The sequence below is a fragment of the Apium graveolens genome, chromosome 3 (genome assembly GCF_009905375.1).
Source record: "Apium graveolens cultivar Ventura chromosome 3, ASM990537v1, whole genome shotgun sequence".
NCBI classification, from domain to species: Eukaryota; Viridiplantae; Streptophyta; class Magnoliopsida; order Apiales; family Apiaceae; genus Apium; species Apium graveolens.
Window position 1 is genome coordinate 47808397 of NC_133649.1, and position 23614 is coordinate 47832010.

General features: G+C 34.3%; 2 protein-coding genes across 2 annotated transcripts; one reads left to right on the top strand and one right to left on the bottom strand.

Annotated features, from left to right (window-relative positions):
- Positions 1 to 2854: 2854 nt before the first annotated feature.
- Positions 2855 to 4745, bottom strand: LOC141712242 (flavonol synthase/flavanone 3-hydroxylase-like). The gene is made up of 3 exons (XM_074515104.1): positions 4213 to 4745; positions 3423 to 3750; positions 2855 to 3179 (listed from the first exon to the last, which is right to left on the bottom strand). Exons 1-3 carry the CDS (start codon positions 4680 to 4682, stop codon positions 2967 to 2969), a joined length of 1011 nt encoding a protein of 336 aa, XP_074371205.1. The 5' UTR covers positions 4683 to 4745; the 3' UTR covers positions 2855 to 2966.
- Positions 4746 to 14594: 9849 nt separating this feature from the next.
- LOC141714187 (uncharacterized) lies at positions 14595 to 16252 on the top strand. The gene is made up of 2 exons (XM_074517719.1): positions 14595 to 14605; positions 14833 to 16252. The coding sequence occupies exons 1-2, from the start codon at positions 14595 to 14597 to the stop codon at positions 16250 to 16252; spliced, it is 1431 nt and encodes a 476-aa protein (XP_074373820.1).
- The last annotated feature ends 7362 nt before the right edge of the window (positions 16253 to 23614 follow it).

Below are 23614 nucleotides of genomic sequence, written 5' to 3' on the forward strand. Positions count from 1 at the left end.
ATCTAATAAAACAGAAAATCACGAGAGTACGTATAGAGAGAAATATGATTAGGTGTTAAGAAGTTGACTAATTGAGCTTTTATAAGTATACGAAAGTAGGGCTGAAAATGAACAGAGTTGTTCGTGAACAAAACTCGGATCGACTCATTTAAGTGAACAAAATTTGGGCTCGGCTCGACTCATTTTCTTAAACGGAACATGAAAATGAGTTCGGATGAATAACGAGCTGAGCCGAATTTTTTATGTGTCCGGCTCAGACTCGACTCGTTTAGTTCGGGTTCGGCTCGAACTCGAACTCGGCTCGAACTCGATAACTCTGCTCAGCTCAGATAAAATTTATATATACAAATAAAAAATTATTATTGATCACTTAAATATTTTTATTAGTACAATTTTTTTATCATTTATTAATAATTTAATTATTTTAGAATTTTAGTCTATTTTTCTAAATTTAACACTTAGTTTTCTCATAAGTAAACTATCAAATTGTTATCCTGAGACTTTATCTCCAATTTTTCATATTTCATAAACATCATTAAAAAATTATAATTTAAATAAACCAAATTTATATAAAACAACAAAATATAATAAAGTTTTGACATTGTCATTTTTAAAAGTAATGTACGATTTATAAAGTTACAAATGTCTGAATACTTAAAAATAAAATTGGATATATTTTTAAATATCATCTTAAAAAATAAAATGATACAAATTAAGAAATAAGTGTAGAATATGACTATGGTATATAATTGGAAGATAAAACTAGTAGCTGATCTCAATATAACTTGTAAAATTATAAATCATTTAAGATTATTGGATTGAAAAATATATGCAAACTATTAGTGGACAACCCGAATCATCTCGAGTTCGACTCAGTTTGATTGTTCGTGAACGAATTCGTGTTCGGCTGGGACTCGGCTCGAGCGAGCCGAGTTTGAACATCACTTTTCGTTCGATTATTAAACTCGGCCCGACTCGATTTTTCTTAAAAAAAAATTAAATTTTGCTCGACTCAGACATAATTTGACTCTCAAATCTGTTTGTTTGCAGCTCCGTGAAAGATTCTCTAAAACTTTTAGTGATACTATTAATTATGAGTAATTACTATACTAGTTAACCCAAAACTTTTTTCACAATTATTATATGACGATCAACATGAAAATTGACGAAATCTATCGATGGACATATTTATATACATGTATGTCTCATATTATAATAATATGAGAAAAGTTATGATTTATAATATTATTTAGAAAAAAAATTGTCATAATATTTGGATCTCTATGTAGTATATTTGACTATTTGTTACTTGCTGCCTTCTATGTAGAATATTTCTTTTAAAATTCCCTGAACATATTTGTCATCGCATATTTTATTTACATTATGTTATACTCCGTCATTTATTTCTTGTAATATGCAATGATCATTTTCTAAATTTCCGGATAATTTTTTTTCTTGTGATGATCATAACATATATTATGACCTGTAAATTGGTTAAATATAACTTTCCATTAAATTATAAATTTTTGTGAAGGAAAGAAACACTTACCGTCCCTGTCATCAAGAAATATATGTATTTCGAATCTTGATATTATCAATGTAATTTTATAATGTTTCTGGAAAAAATTAAAAAAATATCTGAACAGAATTCCTAGGCTATGGTTGGCCGGCTGACAATTTGATGTTTAAACTATTATACCACATTATTGAGAAAACTGCACTTTACAACCTCTTATTTTGTTTCAAAAACAAATGTGTATCAATAATATTGGAAACTCAGTTTGCACCCCTCAACTTCAATCTCCCAATTTAGAAAGCACCCCTTCGACGGTTATTATTAAAAAAGTAAGGGGTAGAATGGGAATTTCAGTAAAATATTAACTAAACTAATTTTTTTATTTTTCAGATTATATTAAAAATTGAATTTATTATTATAGCTATAAAATAATATCTTTAATTTTTTTGAATAATATTATATAGTTGAGTTTTGAATTTTAGTAATATTATTAATGCCAAAAATTATATAATTCTACCAAAATTAAATTCAAAATAATTTTTTTATATATATTTAATTTAATGTAATTATTTCATTTTAAAGTTTTTGACATCGTTATGATTTTAAAGTGCATTTAATGAAAATATTCTGATCAATATTAATATTTAATATACAAGAAATCATTTTTATAAATATTTTAACTTATTTTTGAAATTCTAACTAAAATTTATTTAAAATTTTAAAATAAAGTTCCCTTTTTATCCCTTATTATTTTATTTATAATCTGCAAAAGGGTGCATACTGAATTAGTAAGTTGAAGTTGAGGGGTACAAGTTGTATTTCCGAAAGTTCCGGTATAAAATTGTTTTTTCAATTTTGTTTGAGGATGCAAAGTGTAATTTTCTCCACATTATTAGTATACTACTTTTTGGCCGCCTCTAACAACTTGTTACCAATTACATCTATGCAATAATAAGTAAATAAGATAGCGTTTAGAAATATATATTTTTTAAATTCCAAACTTCAATTCTAGAATTTGAAATCAAAAATTACAATTTTAAATTTTTTGTTTGGAAATTCAAAAAAATGAATTTTCCTTACATATCTCTTCGCCAAGTATAATTACATTACCAAAAGGTTGGTTCACAGGATGTAATTCGAGCCGAGTGGGCTCGAACTCGACCTTGTTGTCGAGCTCGAGTTCGACCACATTTTTGGACTCGACAAAAAACTCGGTTCTAGCCGATTGTTTTTGAACTATATTATTGTAATAACAGACTAGAAGGAAAAGATGAACTCATGAATAACCGAATATCTAAAATAAAGGACATTCGCAAAGTCAAAAATATAACCGGAGAAAGTATTTCCTTTTTCATTTCCAATTATTTAAGCCAAATAGCAGATTTATTTTTTAAATGTTATCATCAACAGGCATGCATTAAAATCATTGCAGAATAGTATAAAATTCAGATCACAGGGGAATTTCGTCAAATTTGCAGTAAGCATAATCTATGTACTTCTTTGTTTTGTACTTGGCCGGATTCTGTTCTGTAACAAGTTTGGGATGGGGACCGACATCCATGTCTCCTGGTGGCACCATGAACACTGGCCATGACATTCTTGCTTTCTCCTTGTGCACTGTTGTTCTGTGAATAATTGCTTTGTACTTGCCATTGCTCACAATCTGCGGAGAACACACAAACAGTTAATGTGAACAAGGCAGAATTGAGGGATTTTGTAAATGAATACTGAGGAAAAAGAAAATGATATAAACTGAAGTTCTGTAGCTCAAATATTTTGTAAAAGATGATTTACAGTTATGTCCCAAGTATATGCCTAATCTATAACCACTCGTAAAAATCAAGTCAAATTTGTAATAATGCGATGACGGTAATAGTAAATAAGTAAATGGTAAAACAACTAGTACCTGAATAATACCACCAATATGAATGACCAGTGCATTGGGAATGTACTGAGCATCAATCCAATTGCCCTGATGGGAAACTTGGAGGCCCTGCACATCATTAGGAACAAGAATGGTCATGGCAATCATGTCAGCGTGAGCCTGAAAGCCGAATGCTAGGTCAGGGCTTGGACAAGGGGGATAATGAATAATCTTCAAGAGGTACACAAGATCATCTCCGCCAACAGCTGCCCTGAGTTCATTTTCCTCTAACCCTATTCCTTTGGACAAGCACCTTAAAAGTCTCTCCCCAACCTTAAGCAAGTACTTTGTATACTCCTCAGTTGCCTCCCTACAATCATTCAACATACAGGAAGTTTATATCGTATGATGCTAATAAGCTGTCAAACAGACTTTTAACATAATGGCATGTACATATTATTAATATAGTTGTTCATATACTCACATCTAAACAATAATATTTATGGGGCAGCCTCAGTTATTGTTAGAATATTAATATAAGATCTCAATCATATATTAATATTCTAACAATTATAAAGTTCAAATTTATTTCCCGTAGTTTGTTTAATTATTTAGTACAAAAGAATGGAATGCGTTAAATAAAGGATAACTTTTGAGTTCTGTCACTAGGCTATTTTCAGTCCGCGATATCAAACACTTTCCTGTAGCTATGAAGTTTAAATCTATTTCTCGTAGTTTGTTTGATTTTTCAAGTACAAGAGAATGGAAAGCAGGGAGTGGGGATAACTGTGGTCACTAGGCTATTCCTGATTCTTTGATATCAAACGCGTACCTGTAAGAAGGTGGATTTTTGGGCCAAAACTGATAATTAACAGCTGAACAAGGATGTAGTATATTATACAAGTGATCAATACGTCCTTCGATAACACCGTCAACTTCTTTTTGTAACTTGCTTCCATAACCATCAACAATCTTGGCATCAGGAGGACTTGCATAAGTTTCTTTCTCTTGTTGTGACAACTCAAAAAACTGAGTCCCAACTTCTTTCAGTTTACTCATAACATCATCAGGAATACCATGATTCACTAACTGAAAAATACCCCACTCGGAGCTCACGTTGTAGATTTGAGCCACAAGTGCTTCATCATCTTTGATCGAAAAATCGATAACCGGGACTTCAGGGAGCTGATCCTTGGAAGTGGTAACTCGGGGTCTTTCGTCTTTAGGCCGAATAAATTTGGTCGAAATGGTGTCTGCAGAATCGGCAACAGAAGCTACATCATGCTTCATTTGTGCATCCATTAGATTTGGATAAACTTCAAAGGAGAGTGTGATGTAAAGATTACAAATACTGCATTTTAAGAGTGTCTTTTCTTAGCCATTATCATGCCACATCACTCTCGTATTAGATATTGGTCATTGACTGTACCAGGCCCAATCAGCTGTGCCCTCTTGTCCTGACACGTAATCAAAAGGAAAATGCTTGGGGACCAAATTGGTTCCCAAAAATTACAAAATACCAAGTGTCAAATTTTTATTGCCTAAATAAAAATGAACCCCACCTGCATTTATATCAAAAGCACCAATTAAATCATTTCAAAGTGTCACATCATCCATGACACATTATTTTATAACATTTTTTTGGCCTAGCATTACTCTAATCAAAATATGTACTAGGACAATCAATATATGAAAATGAAAATAAATTTAAAATTGTTAATTTTTTAGGATATTAGAAAATTTATTAAATTGGTTAATTTTTAATAACTAACTTAAAGCCCCTGCATCTAGTGATGCCAGTTTGTACCGAATTGATGGATACCCGATCCGTACTGATCCGATCAGGTTTTACCAACCCCGAATATTTCGGATTTGGATTCGGGTTCGAGTATGATTTTAAACCCGAACCATTTTTGGGCGGGGTTTCAGTTTAAGGAATAACGTTTCGAACCCGACCCGGAAACCCGAAACCCGTTCCGTTCTGACCCGAACCCGATCTGAAACCGGTGTTAATATATAAATAATATTTTATATTTTATAAGTAATAATATATTATATAATCTAACATATTACTAATATTAGTACTAAAAATTATATTTTTTACAAACTATTGCATTAAAGTTGTTTAAATATGTTTTTAGCAGCATTTTCACTACAAGTATACTAAAGGTCAAGATTGTTGCATTATTTTACCAACAGTTTTATTCATAGAGGTATATGATCCATTTTCTTCAGTGAACCCTCTAATTCAATCCCAAAAATTTCAATATAGTCATATTTATGAGCACTTTGCTCAAACCAGAACCTAGTACTTTTTTTACTAGAGTTTGTGCAAATTAAGGTGCAATTTGATAGTGATCTACAAATACGAATCCGAACCGAACCCGAACCGAACGAATCCGAACCGAACCCGAACCGAACCCGATGGATTCGGGTTCCGGTTTAGTGGTTCGGGTTCAGCAAAAAAAATGGGGTTCGAGTTTGGTTTTTGTGAAACCCGTTTCGACCGACCCGATTGCCATCCCTACCTGCATCTAGTTAATATTTATATTTTATACAATTATAATGAATGTAAAAGGTTGAAACATGAATAGTAATAAGATTTTTTTTGTATATATATTCACTATTTTATACGCCAAAAAAAATCCTTAATATTTTCACTTAAATTGTTCATAATTCAAAAATTAGATTTTGAGAATTTTATTTATCCAACCATATAATGATTTTAATATATTTTTCTAAATATATAACAATTATAAATTTATATTGAAAATTATAAAATGAGTAGGAAGAAACTATCGGAAGAGTCTGTTAGGGATATATGTTGTGAACTTGATGATAAGTTAAACAAAACACCTTGGTAAATTTGACTTAGTGAATTTTGTAGCTCTCGACGGATATTCTAATATAGTCCCGACGGATGAACTTTATAGTCCCACCGGATGACAATTTGACATCCATCGAGAGTGTACCTTATGTAACAAATAAGTACTGTAGCACATTCCTGCAAACAACATGTTTTAGTCTAGTAGATTCTGTAGGATTCTCTAAGTCATGTTGACTACTAGATTGATATGCAGAATAAGTTGGCTAATTGTAAATATGAGATGTCTTGTAATTCTGTATAAGTGAAATAGAGTCAAGTGACAGATAGACTCCCGACGGATGATCCACAAGGCTCCCGACGGATGATCAACATATTCCCGACGGATATTCAACATAATCCTGACGGATGATCATATTCAAAATAGACGTTGATAGTGACAACACAGTCAGATGCGTCGGGTGTTTGCAAAAGAAATGTGGCAGCCTGTTAAGCGGGATTTTGAGAACAAAGAAGCATTACCATTTCCATGCAAATGTGAAGATATTCAAAGATGCTGGATAGAGTAATATTGCAGCATGATAGTAGACTAGATTTTATTTTGTTTTATTATCTTATTTTACTGCCATGTAACTTGGTGATATATAAACCAATTGTAGCAAGTAGAACAAAAAAACTAAGCAAACACATTTTTCAGAGAGATAGATAAAGCTGTACTTGTTAAGAATTTCTCTGTAGTTTTGTTTGTTCACTTGTAAAGCAGCTGTGTGCTATTTAAAGTATCACAGAGTTCTTAATCTGATATATATATATATATATATATATATATATATATATATATTTGGTGGATACTTTCAAATCCACCAGAATGTTTTAAAACTTGTGTTTTATTACTTAGTGTTTTGATTTCTATTACTTCTTCATTCCGCATTACAGCAAATCAAACACTGTTATATATATATTGAGTTAAAACAATTTTAAAAACTCAAAAGTAGCCAGAATTACATTCAACCCCCCCACTTCTGTAATTTTTATTGTATTGTTAGGGAATAACAATTGGTATCGGAGCAAGATCTTGAAGTACAAAGAGTGTAAAGATCACAGCAATCAACAAGATGAACAAAAAGGATGTTGGAGTTAAAATTCCATTTCTGGATAAAGACAACTATCACCACTGGAAGGTGAAGATGCACCTATATCTCCTTTCTTAAGATGAAGCTTATGTGGATTGCATTGAAAGAGGTCCTCATGTCCCTATGAGAGCTGCTACAGGGAATGAACCATAAATTCCAAAACCTAAGCATGAATGGTCTGATCCAGATATTGAACAAGTCAGGAAAGATAAGAAGGCCATGAACATATTATTTAATGGTGTTGATGGTGATATGTTTGACAACATCATTAACTGTAAAACAACCAAAAAGGTTTGGGACACAATACAGATTATTTGTGATGGTACTGAGCAAGTAAGGGAGAATAAGATGCAACTCTTGATTCAACAATATGAGTATTTTCACTGTGAAGAAAGTGAGTCACACTGATATTTTTAGTAGGTTTCAGAAACTATTGAATGCTCTAAAACTGCATGAAAGAGTCTATCAGACAAAAAACTCTAACCTCAAGTTCCTTAGATCTCTCCCAAAGGAGTGGAAACCAATGACAATCTCATTGAGAAATTCACAAGATTACAAGGAGTTCACCTTGGAGAAACTATATGGCATCCTGAAAAACTATGAGCTTGAAATAGAACAAGATGAAAGGATGGAGAAAGGAAGAAAGAAGGGACAATCCATTACACTAATTGCTGAACTAGAGAAGGAGAAAGAGGTGAAGGTGGAAGATGTTGAATCTACATCAAAGGTTTGTGAAAGCAATGGTAAATGACTGGTAGCTAAAAATGAAGAACAGTTGAGCCAAGATGATATGGATGATATTGATGAGCATCTAGCATTCTTATCTAGAAGATTTTCCAAGCTCAAATTCAAGAAGAATTTTGGAGCAGCCAAGCCAAACAGAAACATGGTTGATAAGTCAAAATTCAAGTGTTTCAAATGTGGCTTGGCAGGCCATTTTGCTAGTGAGTGTAGAAAGTCTGATTCTAGCAAAAAGAAGTTTGAGCCTGTTGATTATAAGCAGAAATCCTTTGAGTTGCTCAAGCAAAAGGAAAGGGCTTTCATAACTTAGGAGAATGACTGGGCTGCAGATGGATTGGATGAAGATGAAGAAATCAACTATGTCAATCTAGCCCTAATGACCAAGTCAGATGATACGGAAACAAGTTCATCAAGCAATCAGGTAATCACAACCAATCTATCTCATTTGTCTAAATCTGAGTGTAATGATGCAATAAATGACATGTCTACTGAATTATATCACCTGCGTGTTACACTTAAGTCCCTCACCAAGGAAAATGCTAAAATTAAAGAAAATAATTTGTTTTTAAGTGAGAGGAACAATGTACTAGAGTCTCAATTTATTGAGTTTGAAAAATTGAAATTAGAATGCAAGGTTGCTAAGGATAAACTTGCTGAATCCTTAAAGAAAGAGGAGATTTTAAGAAAGCAACTTGAACGAGAATATGAAGTAATTAAAGCATGGAAATCATCCAGAGATGTTCATGCTCAAATTACTAAAGTTCAAGGTATAGGATCCTTTTGTGATGCAGCCTGGAAAAAGAGCAAAGAGAAGCTTGATTCCAATCTGGTTGAAGGTCTCTTTACAGATGTTGACTCGGCGGATGATGAAAATCATCCATCGGATAATCAAAAGGACTATTCGTCGAGAGACAAGGAGCCACATCTGTCGGCTGTGAGTAAACTTGTTAACAAAGCTAAGTTAGGTAAATTGAATGAGAAATATGGATCAGTTTCTAAAAACTTTATTCCAGGAGAATCAAGTCAAGTTAGAAAAGATAAGAAAGTTAATGTCATTCATATGTCTATCAAGCAATTGAATGACATACTGGAAAAGATTGAGGTTAAAAGAGAAGCTAAAAGGAAAAACAATAGAAATGGGAAGGTAGGGATTAACAAACATAACAACTACACACCTGATGAATATGCACCAAAAAAAATCCGTGTTAAATGTGGTAGTGTTAGTCACTTGTATGTTAATTGCAAGACTGCTATGCCTACTCCCATGTCTGCACCTTCTTCTTTTTCCAACATGACTGCCATGTCTGCAATGTCTATAAATGCTATGCCTGCTCAGAATATGAATGCACAATTTACTAATATGCCATTTGCACCTAATCCTTATTATGCTGCATTTAGTATGCCTCAAATGCCATTTAGCATACATTACTGGAATAACATGTTTGCAAATAGAATGCCTTTTCATGTAAACCAAAATGTGCATGATAATTCTGTTTCAATGACTGGTTTCAAAGGTCCAACTCAAATGACTAAGGATGAATCTCAGATCCCAAAATCAAATGAGGTCAAACCTAAGAAACCAAAGAAAAAGGCTAACAAGGCAGGACCCAAGGAAACTTGGGTACCAAAATTAACTTGATTTGGTTTTGATGTGTGCAGGGAAATAGAAAGAATCTTTGGTATCTAGACAGTGGTTGCTTAAAGCACATGACTGGAGATTCTACCCTGCTCACTGAGTTCAAGAAAAGAGCTGGCCCAAGTATCACTTTTGGAGATGATAGTAAGGGTTATACTGTGGGATATGGCTTGATTTTAAAGGATAATGTCATCATTGAAGAGGTTGCCCTAGTGGACGGACTCAGGCATAATTTTTTGAGTATCAGCCAGCTTTGTGATAAGGGCAACTCAGTCACTTTCAATTCAGAAGCCTGTGTTGTGACCAATAAAAAGAGCAACAAAGTGGTTCTCACTGAGTGAGAAAAGGAAATGTGTACCTAGCTGATTTCAACTCATCAAATGCAGACTCAATAACTTGTCCTCTCAGTAAAGCAAGTCAAGATGAAAGTTGGCTATGGCACAAGAAGCTATCTCATCTAAACTTCAAGACCATGAATGAGCTAGTCAAGAAAAAATTGGTCAGAGGTATTACTCAAGTGGAGTTTACTAAGGATGGATTGTGTGATGCCTGCCAGAAAGGAAAGCAGATTAAAGCATCATTCAGAAAGAAGCTTGATTTAACAATTGAAAAACCTTTGCAACTATTGCACATGGATTTGTTTGGACCAGTCAATGTGTTGTCCATCTCAAGGAAAAGATATTGCCTAATAATTGTAGATGATTTCTCAAAGTTCTCTTGGACATATTTTCTAAAGTCTAAAGATGAAGCTAGTGAAATCATCATCAATCACATAAGGCAAGTCAACAATCATCCTGACTTCAAAGTAAGAAGAATCAGGAGTGATAATATAACTGAGTTCAAGAATTCTGTGATGAGATCATTTTGTGAAGAGAATGGGATTATGCATGAGTTTTCTGCAGCTAGAACTCCACAACAAAATGGAGTGGTGGAAAGGAAAAATAGATCTCTTATTGAAGCTGCAAGAACAATGCTAGAAGAATCAAAGTTACCAACAAATTATTGGGCTGAAGCTGTGACCACTGCATGCTACACTCAGAATATTTCTTTGGTTAATCAAGCAAAATGCATGACACCCAACCAATTGTTCAAGAACAGGAAGCCAATTCTAAATTTCTTACATATCTTTGGCTACAAATGCTATATCTTAAGGAATCAAACTGATCAAAATGAAAAGTTTGATGCCAAAGCAGATGAAGGAATTTTTGTTGGATATGCTGTGGGAAAAGTATATAGAGCCTACAATCTAAGAACTAAAATTGTTGTGGAATCTGTACATGTTGTGTTTGATGATAAAAAGATTGAAAGACTGCAAGATGGAGATTTCCATGAAAGCCTCAAATTCGATCATATTGAGATGGTTAGTGATGACAGTGATGATGAAAGTGATCAAGAAATAGTGGCTAAGGATAATGCAGAAAAATCTGTAACTAATGAAGCACATAATTCAGCATCCGTTGAGTTACATAATGCTTCATCGATCGGTAGAAAATCTGCCTCATCCGTCGGTAGACAATCAGCTTCATCCATCGAGATACAAAGTGCATCATCCGTTGGAACAATGAGAGAAGCTGAGAGTCAAAATAGATCACTTACAGAAAGAACCCCATCTTTAAGTCAAAGATCCATAAACTCAGGGGGAGCTTCTTATAATCAAGACTCAGTCACACATCAAGACAACAATGAGGCCTCTTCATCTAGAGCTAATATACCACAATAGAGAAAATGGACTAGAGATCATCCTTTTGAGCTCATTATTGGTGATGCATCTTCTAGAGTTCAAACAAGGAAATCAACTCAAGAAGAATGTCTGTATAGCAGCTTTCTTTCTAAGAAAGAATCAAAGAAGGTAGAAGAAGCTCTGTTGGATCCTGATTGGGTTTTAGCTATGTAGGAAGAGCTAAGCCAATTTGAAAGGAACAAGGTATGGAAGCTGGTACCCAAGCCTAAAGGAAAGAATCCAATTGACATCAAGTGGGTATTCAGAAACAAGATGGATGAAAATGGCATAGTTGTCAGGATCAAATCTAGATTGGTTGCTAAGGGCTACTGTTAACAAGAAGGAATAGATTTTGATGAAACTTTTGCTCCTGTTACAAGACTTGAAGCCATCAGAATTTTCTTAGCCTATGCACCCCATGCCAATTTCAAAGTCTATCAAATGGATGTCAAAAGTGCCTTTCTGAATGGAGATTTGGAGGAAGAAGTCTATGTCAGTCAACCTCCTGAGTTTGAAGATCCAAATTTTCCAGAATATGTCTAATATCTTTTGAAAGCACTTTATGGATTGAAACAAGCACCTAGAGGCTGGTATGACACTTTGTCAAAGTTTCTCTTAGAAAATCACTTCACAAGAGGTACTGTTGACAAAACTCTATTCTTTAGAAATGTTAATGGCTCAAGTATACTTGTTCAAATTTATGTAGATGATATTATATTTGGCTCTACAGATGAAAAACTTTGCAAAAATTTTGCCAAATTGATGCACAGTAAATATGAAATGAGCATGATGGGAGAACTAACTTACTTTCTTGGCTTACAAGTTAAACAAGTTAGTGATGGAATATTCATTAGTCAAACCAAATATATTTATGATCTTTTAAAGAAGTTTGATCTAATGGATTGCACATCTGCAAAAACTCCCATGACCACTACAACTATGCTTGAATTAAACGCTACTGAAAAGTCTGTGGATATTTCAAGCTATAGAGAAATGGATGGCTCACTTTTGTACTTAATAGCTAGTTGGCCAGATATAATGTTTGCTACTTGTTTGTGTGCTAGATTTCAGGCTGATCCTAGAGAATTTCACTTAGTAGCTATTAAGAGAATTTTCAGATATCTCAAGGGAACACCAAAACTTGGCATTTGGTACCCTAGAGATTATGGTTTTGATATAACTGGTTATTAAGATGCAGATTATGCAGTTTGTAAAATTGATAGAAAAAGTACAACATGAACCTGCCAATTTCTAGGAAATAAGCTAGTATCCTAGTTCAGTAAAAAGCAAAATTCAGTTTCTACTTCTATAGCTGAAGCTGAATACATTGCTGCTGGTAGTTGTTGTGCACATATTTTATGGATGAAAAATAAACTGTTGGACTATGGTTGCTCATTATCTCGACGGATGGCTAAGTCAAAATTTACATCTCGACGGATGCTCATTATCCATCGAGTATGATCATCCGTCGAAATAAAATAGTAGTAAAAATTAATTATTTTTCTGGATTATTTTATACCCGACGGATAATTATTTTATCCTCATCCGTCAAATTGCCTACATCCTAGCCGTTAAAAGTACTGAACATTATCCATCGGATATACTTACAGTTTGTAAGTATGTCACGATGGATAATTGATAGAATTTTGACAATTTTTTTATTTTAAACGGCTATTTTAGGCTATTTTGATTGGTTACTTTATTTCACTTTATTACTTTTGACAGTTTATTTCTGAGATGGTATAAAAGCTAAATTCATTTTCATTCTTTACTTTTATCATTCTCAAAGTAATTTCTCTAACTCTCTTCTTCTTCAAAGCAAATACTCTCTCTCTCTCTCTCTGCAAATTTCCTCACCTTATCAATGGCACCAGTAGTCAAAATCATGTCTCAGTCTGGATTCATCTATGAGAAAAAAAATTTCGTAGCTCTTGTGAACAAGGAAATTTCGGCGTCTGAAGATTTTCACAAAATGATGGACTTTGTGAAGGGATGCAAACTTAGTTATGCTATGCTGGAATCACCCACAATCTACTGTGAAGTTGTGGAGGAGATATGGACAACTGCTGTGTACCAGTCTATTGACAAAACCATAACTTTTACTTTCAAAGGTAAGCAATACTGCATCGCTACTGGAAATAGTGCCTACGACATCACCCCTTTAACATCGGTTAGAAATGTCACCGATGTTAAAAGCAGTTTTAACATCGGTTGCTTTAAAACTGATGTTAAAGGTGTTGTAAGACATCAGTATCTAAACCAACCGATGTCTATAATCATTTTTTAAAAAAAATAAAAAACGCCCGCTTCTTTCTTTCCCCATTAAATACACCAAAAAATTCCCCCTTAACCAAATTTTTTATTCTCAGTTTTCCTCCATTAACCAAAATAGTTTCCCCCCCTCTCTCTCAGCTCTCTCATTCTCTCTCTCTCTCTCATTCTCTCTTCTCTCTCACTGTCTTGTCTCTCTTCTCTCTCATCTCTCACTGTCTCTCTTCTCACTCACTCTCTTTAACCTAAAACCCCTAAAATTTATATGAATTAATAAACTCGATTAATTCATAAATCGAGGTCGATTGGTGCTGAAGAACCTTGAAGGAAGTCTGGACTACTCGATTAGTGTGTGAAAAGTATGTTTTTTTGAATTTAATTTCAAATTTTATGTTTTGATTTTAATTGTGTTTGTTTTTTATTTTATGTTTTTTTCGAGTTTGATTTTAGGTCTTTGGAGCTGGGTTTGGTTAATCTTGAAGTGGGTTTGCTCGATTAGGTAAGATTTCACATGCATGTGTATGTTTTGTTACTTTAATAGATGCACGTGTTCCTCCTTGTTCTTATTTAATTTTAATAAATGCATGTGTATGGATCCTGTTTAGTTTATGTTGTGTATGTTCTTGTTCTTGTTCTGTTTAGTTTATGTTGTGTTCCTCACTGTATGTTCTTGTTCTTGTTTGTGTTCTTGTTTAGTTTAGGTGTGGAATTGTATATGTGTAAACATGTGTAGTTGTAAAAATTAATTTATATATTTAATTATGCGTGTTACAAGTATTCGTATTACAAGCATTCGTATGTTTAATTTATATGCATAATTAATTTATATGTTTATTTATATTTAATCCTAAATAAGTAAACAACTAAGTGTTACTTCTTAATATTTGAAATGGCAAACAGGTAGGTTGCTAGGTTGCTGTTTGTCTTAAAAATATATGGACAAGTCGTGGATTTTCAAAGACAGGGATTCTTTAGAATATGAGATAGGGGTTGAAATTTTCTTAATATTTGCAGAAGAAAACTCAAAGGATCTTAAGAACATCCCTTATCCTTGTGGGCGTTGCGTTAATTTTAGAAAATATAAACATAAAAGTAATACGGGGTCATTTATATGAAAATGGTTTTAGTTTGGGGTATACTGATTGGATTTGGCATGAAGAAACTAGTTCTAAGAGTGTTAGGTCATCTGCCAGTAGTACATTTCTACCTAAGGAGCAAAATGCTCAATCCGAAACTGTTAACGTTTGTGAAGTTGCTTATAATTCGGATGATCATGATTCGTATGACTTCAATAGGTTTGTAGCTGATGCAGAACAACCTTTGTATAAGGGTAGTGAATGCACGAAGTTAGAGTCAATGTTAAAGCTACATAATTGGAAATCTAGGTTTGGTATTAGCGATAGCGCCTTCACTGATCTTCTCACTTCTGTTGGTTCTTTTCTTCCTCAAGATCATGTGTTACCGGTTAATGCGTATGAGGCAAATGAAACATTATCTGACTTGGGCCTCGAGTATATTAAATTTCATGCATGTCCAAACAATTGTATACTCTACAAGGGTATAAATCTTAATGAATCTGAGTGTCCAAAATGTCGTTTATCTCGCTGGAAGGTTGCGAAAGATGGTAAACTTAGGGTAAATAGTCCAGCCAAGGTTATGTGGTATTTTCCTATCATTTCTAGGTTTAAAAGAATGTTTAAATCTCCTGATACCGCTGAACAGTTGATTTGGCATTCAAAACAGCAGTCAAATGATGGTCAGATGCGGCATCCGGCCGACTCTCCTTCATGGAGAAATATTGATTATCGGTGGCCTTCGTTTGCTAGTGATCCAAGAAACCTTCGATTAGCTTTAGGAGCAGATGGTATAAACCCGTTTAATAATGGCCTAAGCAATAGGTACAACTGCTGGCCGGTAGTATTGGTAGCTTATAATCTTCCTCCATGTTTATGCATGAAGAGAAAGTTTAAAATGTTATCAATATTAATTCCTGGTCTGCATGAGCCGGGAAATGATATTGACGTATACTTAGAGCCGTTGATCGATGATTTGAAGAAGCTTTGGGTAGAAGGTGAACCAAATGTCTATGACGCTTATAGTAAATCCTATTTTACTTTAAAAGCGATTTTGATGTGGACCATAAATGACTTTCCTGGATATGCAAATCTGTCCGGTTGTGTTAATAAGGGTTACAAGAGCTGTCCCATATGTGGTGACGACACCGTTGCCAAATATTTAAGTCATAGTAAAAAAATATGTTATCAAGGCCATCGTCGTTATTTGGTTGACCGTCACCCCTATAGGAGACAAAAGTTGGCTTTTAACGGCGAACAAGAGCTTCGGCGACCACGTCCACCCCTTTCTGGTGAAGAAGTGTTAGCACAACAGGAACAGATTAAATTTTCTTATGGAAAGGAAGTAAAGAAGTCCAAAAAGGTTGATTGTCCGTGGAAGAAAAAGTCTATTTTTTTTCGAGTTAGAATATTGGAAGTTTCACCACGTTCGTCACTGTCTCGATGTTATGCACATCGAGAAGAATGTGTGTGATAATATGATGGGGACACTGTTAAATATGCGGCACAAGTCAAAAGATAGCGAGGCATCTCATCGTGATATGCTTGACATGGGTGTTAGGGCTGATTTAGCTCCACAAGTAGGAGAAAAGAAAACCTACTTGCCTCCTTTTGCTTTTACTTTATCAAAGGCTGAAAAAAGAACAATGTTATCATCATTCTTGAATATGAAACTTCCATATGGACATGCATCGAACATTAAAAAGTATGTCCATGGCTGATTTAAAGATTTATGGGCTGAAGTCCCATGACTGCCACATCCTCCTCCAACAGTTGCTCCCGGTTGCAATCCGATCCGTTCTTCCGAAACATGTTAGGGTCACAATAATACGATTGTGTTTCTTTTTCAACTCCTTGTGCATCAAAGTAGTCGATGTTTCGAAACTAGATAAACTGATGTCAGATGTGATATTGACCTTGTGTGAGCTTGAAAAAAAATTTCATGCCTCATTTTTTGATGTTATGATACATCTCATAGTCCACATGGTTTGGGAATTGCGTTTGTATGGACCAGTGTGCTATAGGTGGATGTATGCGTTTGAATGGTTTAATAAAGTGATGAAGAGTTATGTTAGAAACCATTATCATCCGGAAGGTTGTATCGCCGAAAGTTATCTTGGTGAGGAATCGGTAGAATTCTGCATCGAGTTTCTTAAAGAAAGTTGTAAAACAGCTTTTAACGACCCGTGTTTTCTTTTTGAATTATTTATTTGTGCATTTATGGAAATTATTAAATAAATAAGATATGTGTGTTGGTTTTGACCGCTATGTGTTGTTTGATTATTATCCATATGTGATTTATAGTGTACCGGGTTGTCCGCGCGATTAATTATGAGATCGTATTGAATTGTTTTCACTTTCAAATGTGGATTTAGTACAAATTTATTTGCATAAATATTGGGAATGTTTCTAAAATTGTTTTTATGATTTTATAATTATAATAATTATTTTTAGGATTTTTTTTAAAATTGAGAAATCAATATTTCATTAGTTATTTATCTTTAAATGATTTTCTGAGTATGTTTAATGGTAATATCAATATTTAATTCTAAAATTCTTCAAAAATTATGAAACTCATATTTATTTAAGTTTGGAATATTCTGAGAATTTTAAAATTATTTTGGAAATTTTCGGGATTAATTTCACCCGCACGTTGTTTCGTTTAATTGATAAAAGCGGGTATAAATTGCGTTTTAGAAATTATTTAAAAATTTAAAAATTTATGTTTTCTTAAATTTCGGGATATTTATAACATTTTAAGACTATTTTCGTGATTTTATGAATTTGTTTTAAGTATGACTTGGTTCGCTAAAAATTGAATTTCGGATTAAAGATCGGGCCTATAAACAATACAAGGACACGTGTTGGATTTCAGAATGCATACTGCCTCGTGTCATTTGCTGATTACTGAGGAATAATTAAAAAGAAAAAAAAAACAGAAGCACATCCCCGGTTCATCTCTTTCACAGATTCTCCCAATCACATATGCGGTTTAATCCCTATGTATTCTCTCGATTGCTCCAATTTCTCTATTGTTTCCCATCTCTCTTTTCTTTCCCGTCTCCTTTCTTCGCTTCCCTCTCTGTTTCCCTGGTTCGTCGTTTGCTATTTTCGTGTTTCTGGTAAGTTACCGGCGAGTGTGTGTATATATGCCGCGTGTATATATGTGCGTGTGTGTACGAATTGTGTGTGTGTCTGTTAATATGCGTGTGTGGCTCTGTCTGGTTTCCGTGGCTATTGCCACCTCCTCGGATTCCGGTGAGGTATGGCGGTGCTATGGTGCCGCGCGTACATGCGTGTTTTCCATTGTATTGCTTTATTGCCTTCTGTTTTGCTGCAACCTGGCGTAAGTGTGTTCCATTAATTCGAATACTCTTTTTAGTGTCCGAGTTGTGATTGCGAACTATTGGTGAATTATTCGATGATGATTATATTATTTAATTTGAATAAATTTTTGATGATTAGTCGGAAATTTATTTTAATTATAAGAGGATTAATCGGTGAAGACTCGCGATGGAAATCCGATTTATACAGGTACCCGCGAATTTCGCTGCCGTCGACGATGAGCTTTGGCGAGTCTACGGTGGACTGTGATGATTATATTCTGAGTCCTAATTTAACAAATAAATGTAAAATGCGAATAATAATAGTATTGAGTTGACGTTTGGGAAATTGTGAATATTGGTTGTTGTGAATTATTGTGGTGAAGTGACGTCGAATTGTTCGACGGGTTAGTCCGATAAATAAAGGAAGTGCTGCCCAATTTTCGGAAAACTGAACTACGTAAATACAAGAATGTATTCGATGATTATCGGGATGTTGAGTGACTATATATATATATTTGTGTGTGTGTTTTATACGAAAGTTGATTGTACGATGTGATAAAATATTTTACCAAATCGATAATCCTGATTTCGTAAAATAAAGAGTTTATGTATTTTTCGAAAATGAACACCGGACCGATTTTCGAGATTATGAACCCTACTTGTTGCGTGTGTTATCATAATATACATAATTACGAGTCGGGTTTGAAAATAGTTGGGTAGAATTGGTATCGAGGATATGTCAAGCATACCTAGACATCTAACGTAGGGTATTTCGACCCTGTAGGTTATAGTCGGGAACCTGAAAGTGGAAGATGGACTAAAGATAACCTAGTGGTTAGTCGACGGGCTCAGTAGAGTTTCAACAGAAAAACCTGAATGTCGAAGTCATATCCAATGGGATCTAGTGGTTGAACGTTAAAGCCTGAGCGGCAGAGTCGGATCAGAATTGATCAGTAATAGTTGTAAAGCCTGTAAGGCAAGTATTTCTGAACTTTTCTTCAAGATATATTACCAGTATTTCGAACTGTTTCATAGCATGTTACCATTATTAAACATAACTTATGTTTTATAATGCATATGCTTCAAACTATTTACCCTTAAAACCCTGATTCTTTATTGATTTTGAGCCGTAAGCCTTATTCTTTACAAACCGTCCTTTGTTGATCCTCAGACACCAAACCATACAAATATAATACTACTCTTCAAAGATATAATTATCAAACACCAAACACTGAAAGAGAATGATTTGAAAACACAGAAACTTTTATACTCCAATCATTCTTAATAACATCAAAGAACCATATATTGAAAAATCATTACTGGTCTGATACCTGACCCTTGTACAAACTGAAAATCGTTTCTTATACATACCCTGATATACCCTTGAGATATCCATGAGTTTCCTTACGTTTTTATGCAAATGTTTAACCATCATCGATTATGATCTTGTTTTATTGAATCATATTGTTATCATATGGAACTGCTTTAGGATTGGATAGTTTTTATATATGTGGACCAGATTCGTGGTCAGACCATACCAATGGTCAAGTTAGGCCAATGTGTGCCTTGGATCCAGTAATTAGAACAGTGCTGTGTGCTTTGCTCGGGATTAGTACGTGATTGATCAGCACCCTAACCTTGGTTTTTAAAACATAAAATGAATATCCAATTCTAATGATTAATTAAAAAGAAACTTGATTCCTTTGAATCATCTCATTTGATCATTGTTTGACCTCAGTTATCACTATTATGACTTGCTGAGCTAGTTAGCTCACCCTTGCGATTCTTTTATATATTTTACAGTTAAAAAGGATATGGATGATAAAGAAAGGCCTCAGTCCAAAGTGCGGGCTAAGGTTCCAGTTTGAAGTAAATCGAGTTAGCAGGAGCTTCATGCAGTGGAGAGATAGTACGATTGTAACAAAAACTTTATTATCAATTGTAAGTTAATTCAGTCGGGATTCAGTATGATGTAATAAATTAAAGTTGTGGCTTGTTTTCATACTTTAACCTGTTGCGATCCGTGGTTTTGTGAAGCAGGGTCATTATAAATAATATTTCTTATACAGGTTCCGTTAGATATATTTGACAATGTCATGGCTAATATAATTTATGTTTAGATTTCAGATCTTATTTAACAGGACAAATCAGTACTTAACTGTTGATCAGTACTTATACTGGAAGTCAGGACTTAAGGATATCAGTACTTATATTATCAGGAGATAATCATCAGAAGTTAGATATCAAAACTTAAGTGCTGAAGGACGATCAGATAAGGAAAATAGCTGATTGAAGGAAAGAAGATCGAGATAAACATAAGAAGAGATATGCATGAAGAAGGAGTTCCATGAAGAATGGAATACTTGGAAGAAAAGATATCTGATTGATATATTTTAGGAAGCAAAATTATATTCCATATCAATTAGCGATTATCTTGTAACTGTGTAGTATATAAACACAGACATAAGGTTTACACTATAAGTGTTATCATATTCGAGAAGATTATTTATTGTAACCCTAGCAGCTCTCGTGATATTTGTTCATCACTGAGAGGTAACAGTTCCATACTGTAACAGAACTTATTGTTTCAATAAAGTTTGTTTTCTGTTACTTAATATATTAAAGTTCGATTTGATTGTATTATATACTGTATTCACCCCCTCTACAGTGTGTGTGACCTAACAAGTGGTATCAGAGCTAATCTGTTAACACACATACAGTTAAAGATCCAAACACAATCATGTATGACACAGAAACTCCAACTAAGCCTACCAAAACTGAAGAACCTCCAAAGACACAAATTCAAAGTCGGTATGAGACTATCAGAGTTCCTATACTGAGACCATCTGAATATCCCATATGGAAGGTAAGGATGACCATGTTCCTGGAAGCAACAGATCCAGAATACCTTGATAGAATCAAGGAAGGGCCTCACAAACCAACCAAACTCGCTGTTGCAGTTGCAGGTGAAGCAGCAAAGACCGTACCAAAGGAGAAGAGTGATTATACTGCTGAAGATATAGCATCAATTGCTAAGGATGCTAAGGTACGACACTTACTGCATAGTGCCATTAATAATGTAATGTCAAACAAGGTAATCAACTGCAAGACTGCTAAGGAGATATGGGATGCTCTGGAAACAAGGTGTCAGGGAACTGACACAATTAAGAAGAACAGGAAGACAATACTCACTCAAGAGTATGAACATTTTGACTCAAAGACTAATGAGTCATTGAATGATTTATATGATAGATTTGTCAAACTTTTGAATGATTTGTCATTGGTTGATAAAGAGTATGATCTTGAAGATTCAAACCTTAAATTCCTGTTAGCTCTTCCTGAATGCTGGGATTTGAAGGCAACGACAATAAGAGACAACTACAATCTTGATGAAACAACTCTTGATGAAATCTATGGAATGCTCAAGACTCATGAACTTGAGATGGAACAAAGAAGCAAGAGGAAAGGAGGAAAGTCAAGGACAGTTGCTCTTAAGGCTGAAGAAGAATCCCCCAAAGCAGCTTCCTCAAGGAAAGACAAGGGTAAAGCTCTTTTCATAAAGTCTGAAACTGAGTCATCAAGTTCTGAAAGTAATGATGACTCAGATTCTGAAAGCTTGCCTGAGACTGATGCTGATGAGGAGATGATGAAGCTGTGTGCTCTTATGGTGAATGGAATCACAAAGATTGCATACAGGAAGTTCAGGAAGGGAAAGAAGTTTTCCAGGAAAGGCATAAGTTTGGATAAGAAGAATTTCAGAAGATCTGAAGGCAGAGGAGGAAAGTCTGACAGAGGAGATTATACCAATGTTAAATGCTATAACTGTGGTGAGAAAGGCCACATATCTCCTGATTGCAAGAAGGCAAAGGGTGACAAAGGCAAGGCTCTTGTCACAAAGCAGAAAAGCTGGACAGACACCTCAGACTCTGAAAGTGAGGAGAACTATGCATTGATGGCAAATGCTGATAAAGAAAGTGCTGAGAGCAGTTCTGAAGCTGCTGAAACAAAGGTACCTCAGACTACTTATGATTTTCATACTGATGATATTAAAGAGTTGAGAAGATATCTTAAAACCATATTTGTTAGTTATAGAGATCAAACTTTAACATGTGAAAGATTAACTTCTGAAAATCTTGCTTTTAAGAAAAGAAATGATTTCTTAGAAAAAGAGTTAGTCATGTTCAATCAAACTCAGAAGGATAGAGATGATGCTTTTTATGTTAGGGATGAAGTGCTAAAAATGAATGAATCTCTAAAAACTGAGTTAGAAAACGAAAGAGAGATTATCAGGACTTGGACTAACTCTGGCAAAACAACTCAAAATTTGCTAAGTAGTGGAAACTGAAAAGAGGGCTTAGGTTATGGAGAAGATAAGAATGATAAAGGAACTGAAGAAATTAAGCCTGTTGTTAAGCAAAAGCCAAAGTTAAAACCTGTTAAGTTTGTAACTGTAAAGTCTGAAAATGAGAAATCAGAAGTTAAAGAGGAATTAACTTCTGACAAACTAAAACAGGAAAAGACAGCTAAAGTGAACATAGGCTTAATGACAAAGAAGCAGCTTAAGCATAAGCTGAAAGATGTTAAGAATGCAAAAAAGGTAAAATCACCTAGGAAAAATAGGAATGGAAAGGAAGGTGTGAATAAAAGCAATGATTATAAACCTGTTCCTGATGCTCCTAGGAAAACATGTCATAACTGTGGAAGTTCTAACCATCTGGCTTCTTTTTGCCGGAAGAATAAAAATATTAACTCCTTACCTTCCAAATCAGGAGTTAAGAGTCAGTCTGTTAGATACAAACCATAGAATCCTTGTTTTCATTGTGGTAGTTTATGGCATTCCATTTATACTTGTAAGGAATATCATAGTTTGTACTATGATTATTATCAAATAAAACCTTCTTTGAAGAAAGTTTCCATTGTTCCTTCTAGTGTAAATTCTGATTCAAAGTCTGATAGTGTAAGTTCTGATAAGAAAAATGTTAACATAAACTCTGATGCTAAATCCGCTGCAAATGTCAACAAACTTAATAAGGCCAAAGGATCCAAGCAAGTCTGGGTCCTTAAAACTAATAATTAGTGGTCTTTGTGATTGCAGGACAACAGGAAAAATATTCTAGTTCTGGACAGTGGATGTTCAGGACATATGACTGGAAATAAGGCCCTGCTATCAGACTTTGTGGAGAAAGCTGGCCCAAGTGTTTCTTATGGAGATGGCAATATTGGAAAAACATTGGGATATGGCAATATCAATCTTGGAAATGTCATAATTAAAGAAGTAGCTCTGGTCTCAGGACTTAAACACAATCTACTGAGTATAAGTCAAATCTGTGACAGAGGTTATCATGTTGATTTCTTTGAAGATCACTGTGAAATTGTGAGTAAATCTACAGGAAAAGTTGTTCTGAAAGGATACAGGCGTGGTAACATTTATGAAGCTAAGCTTTCAACAAGTACTGATGGTTCTGCAATCTGTCTGATGAGTAGAGCATCAATTGAAGAAAGCTGGAAAT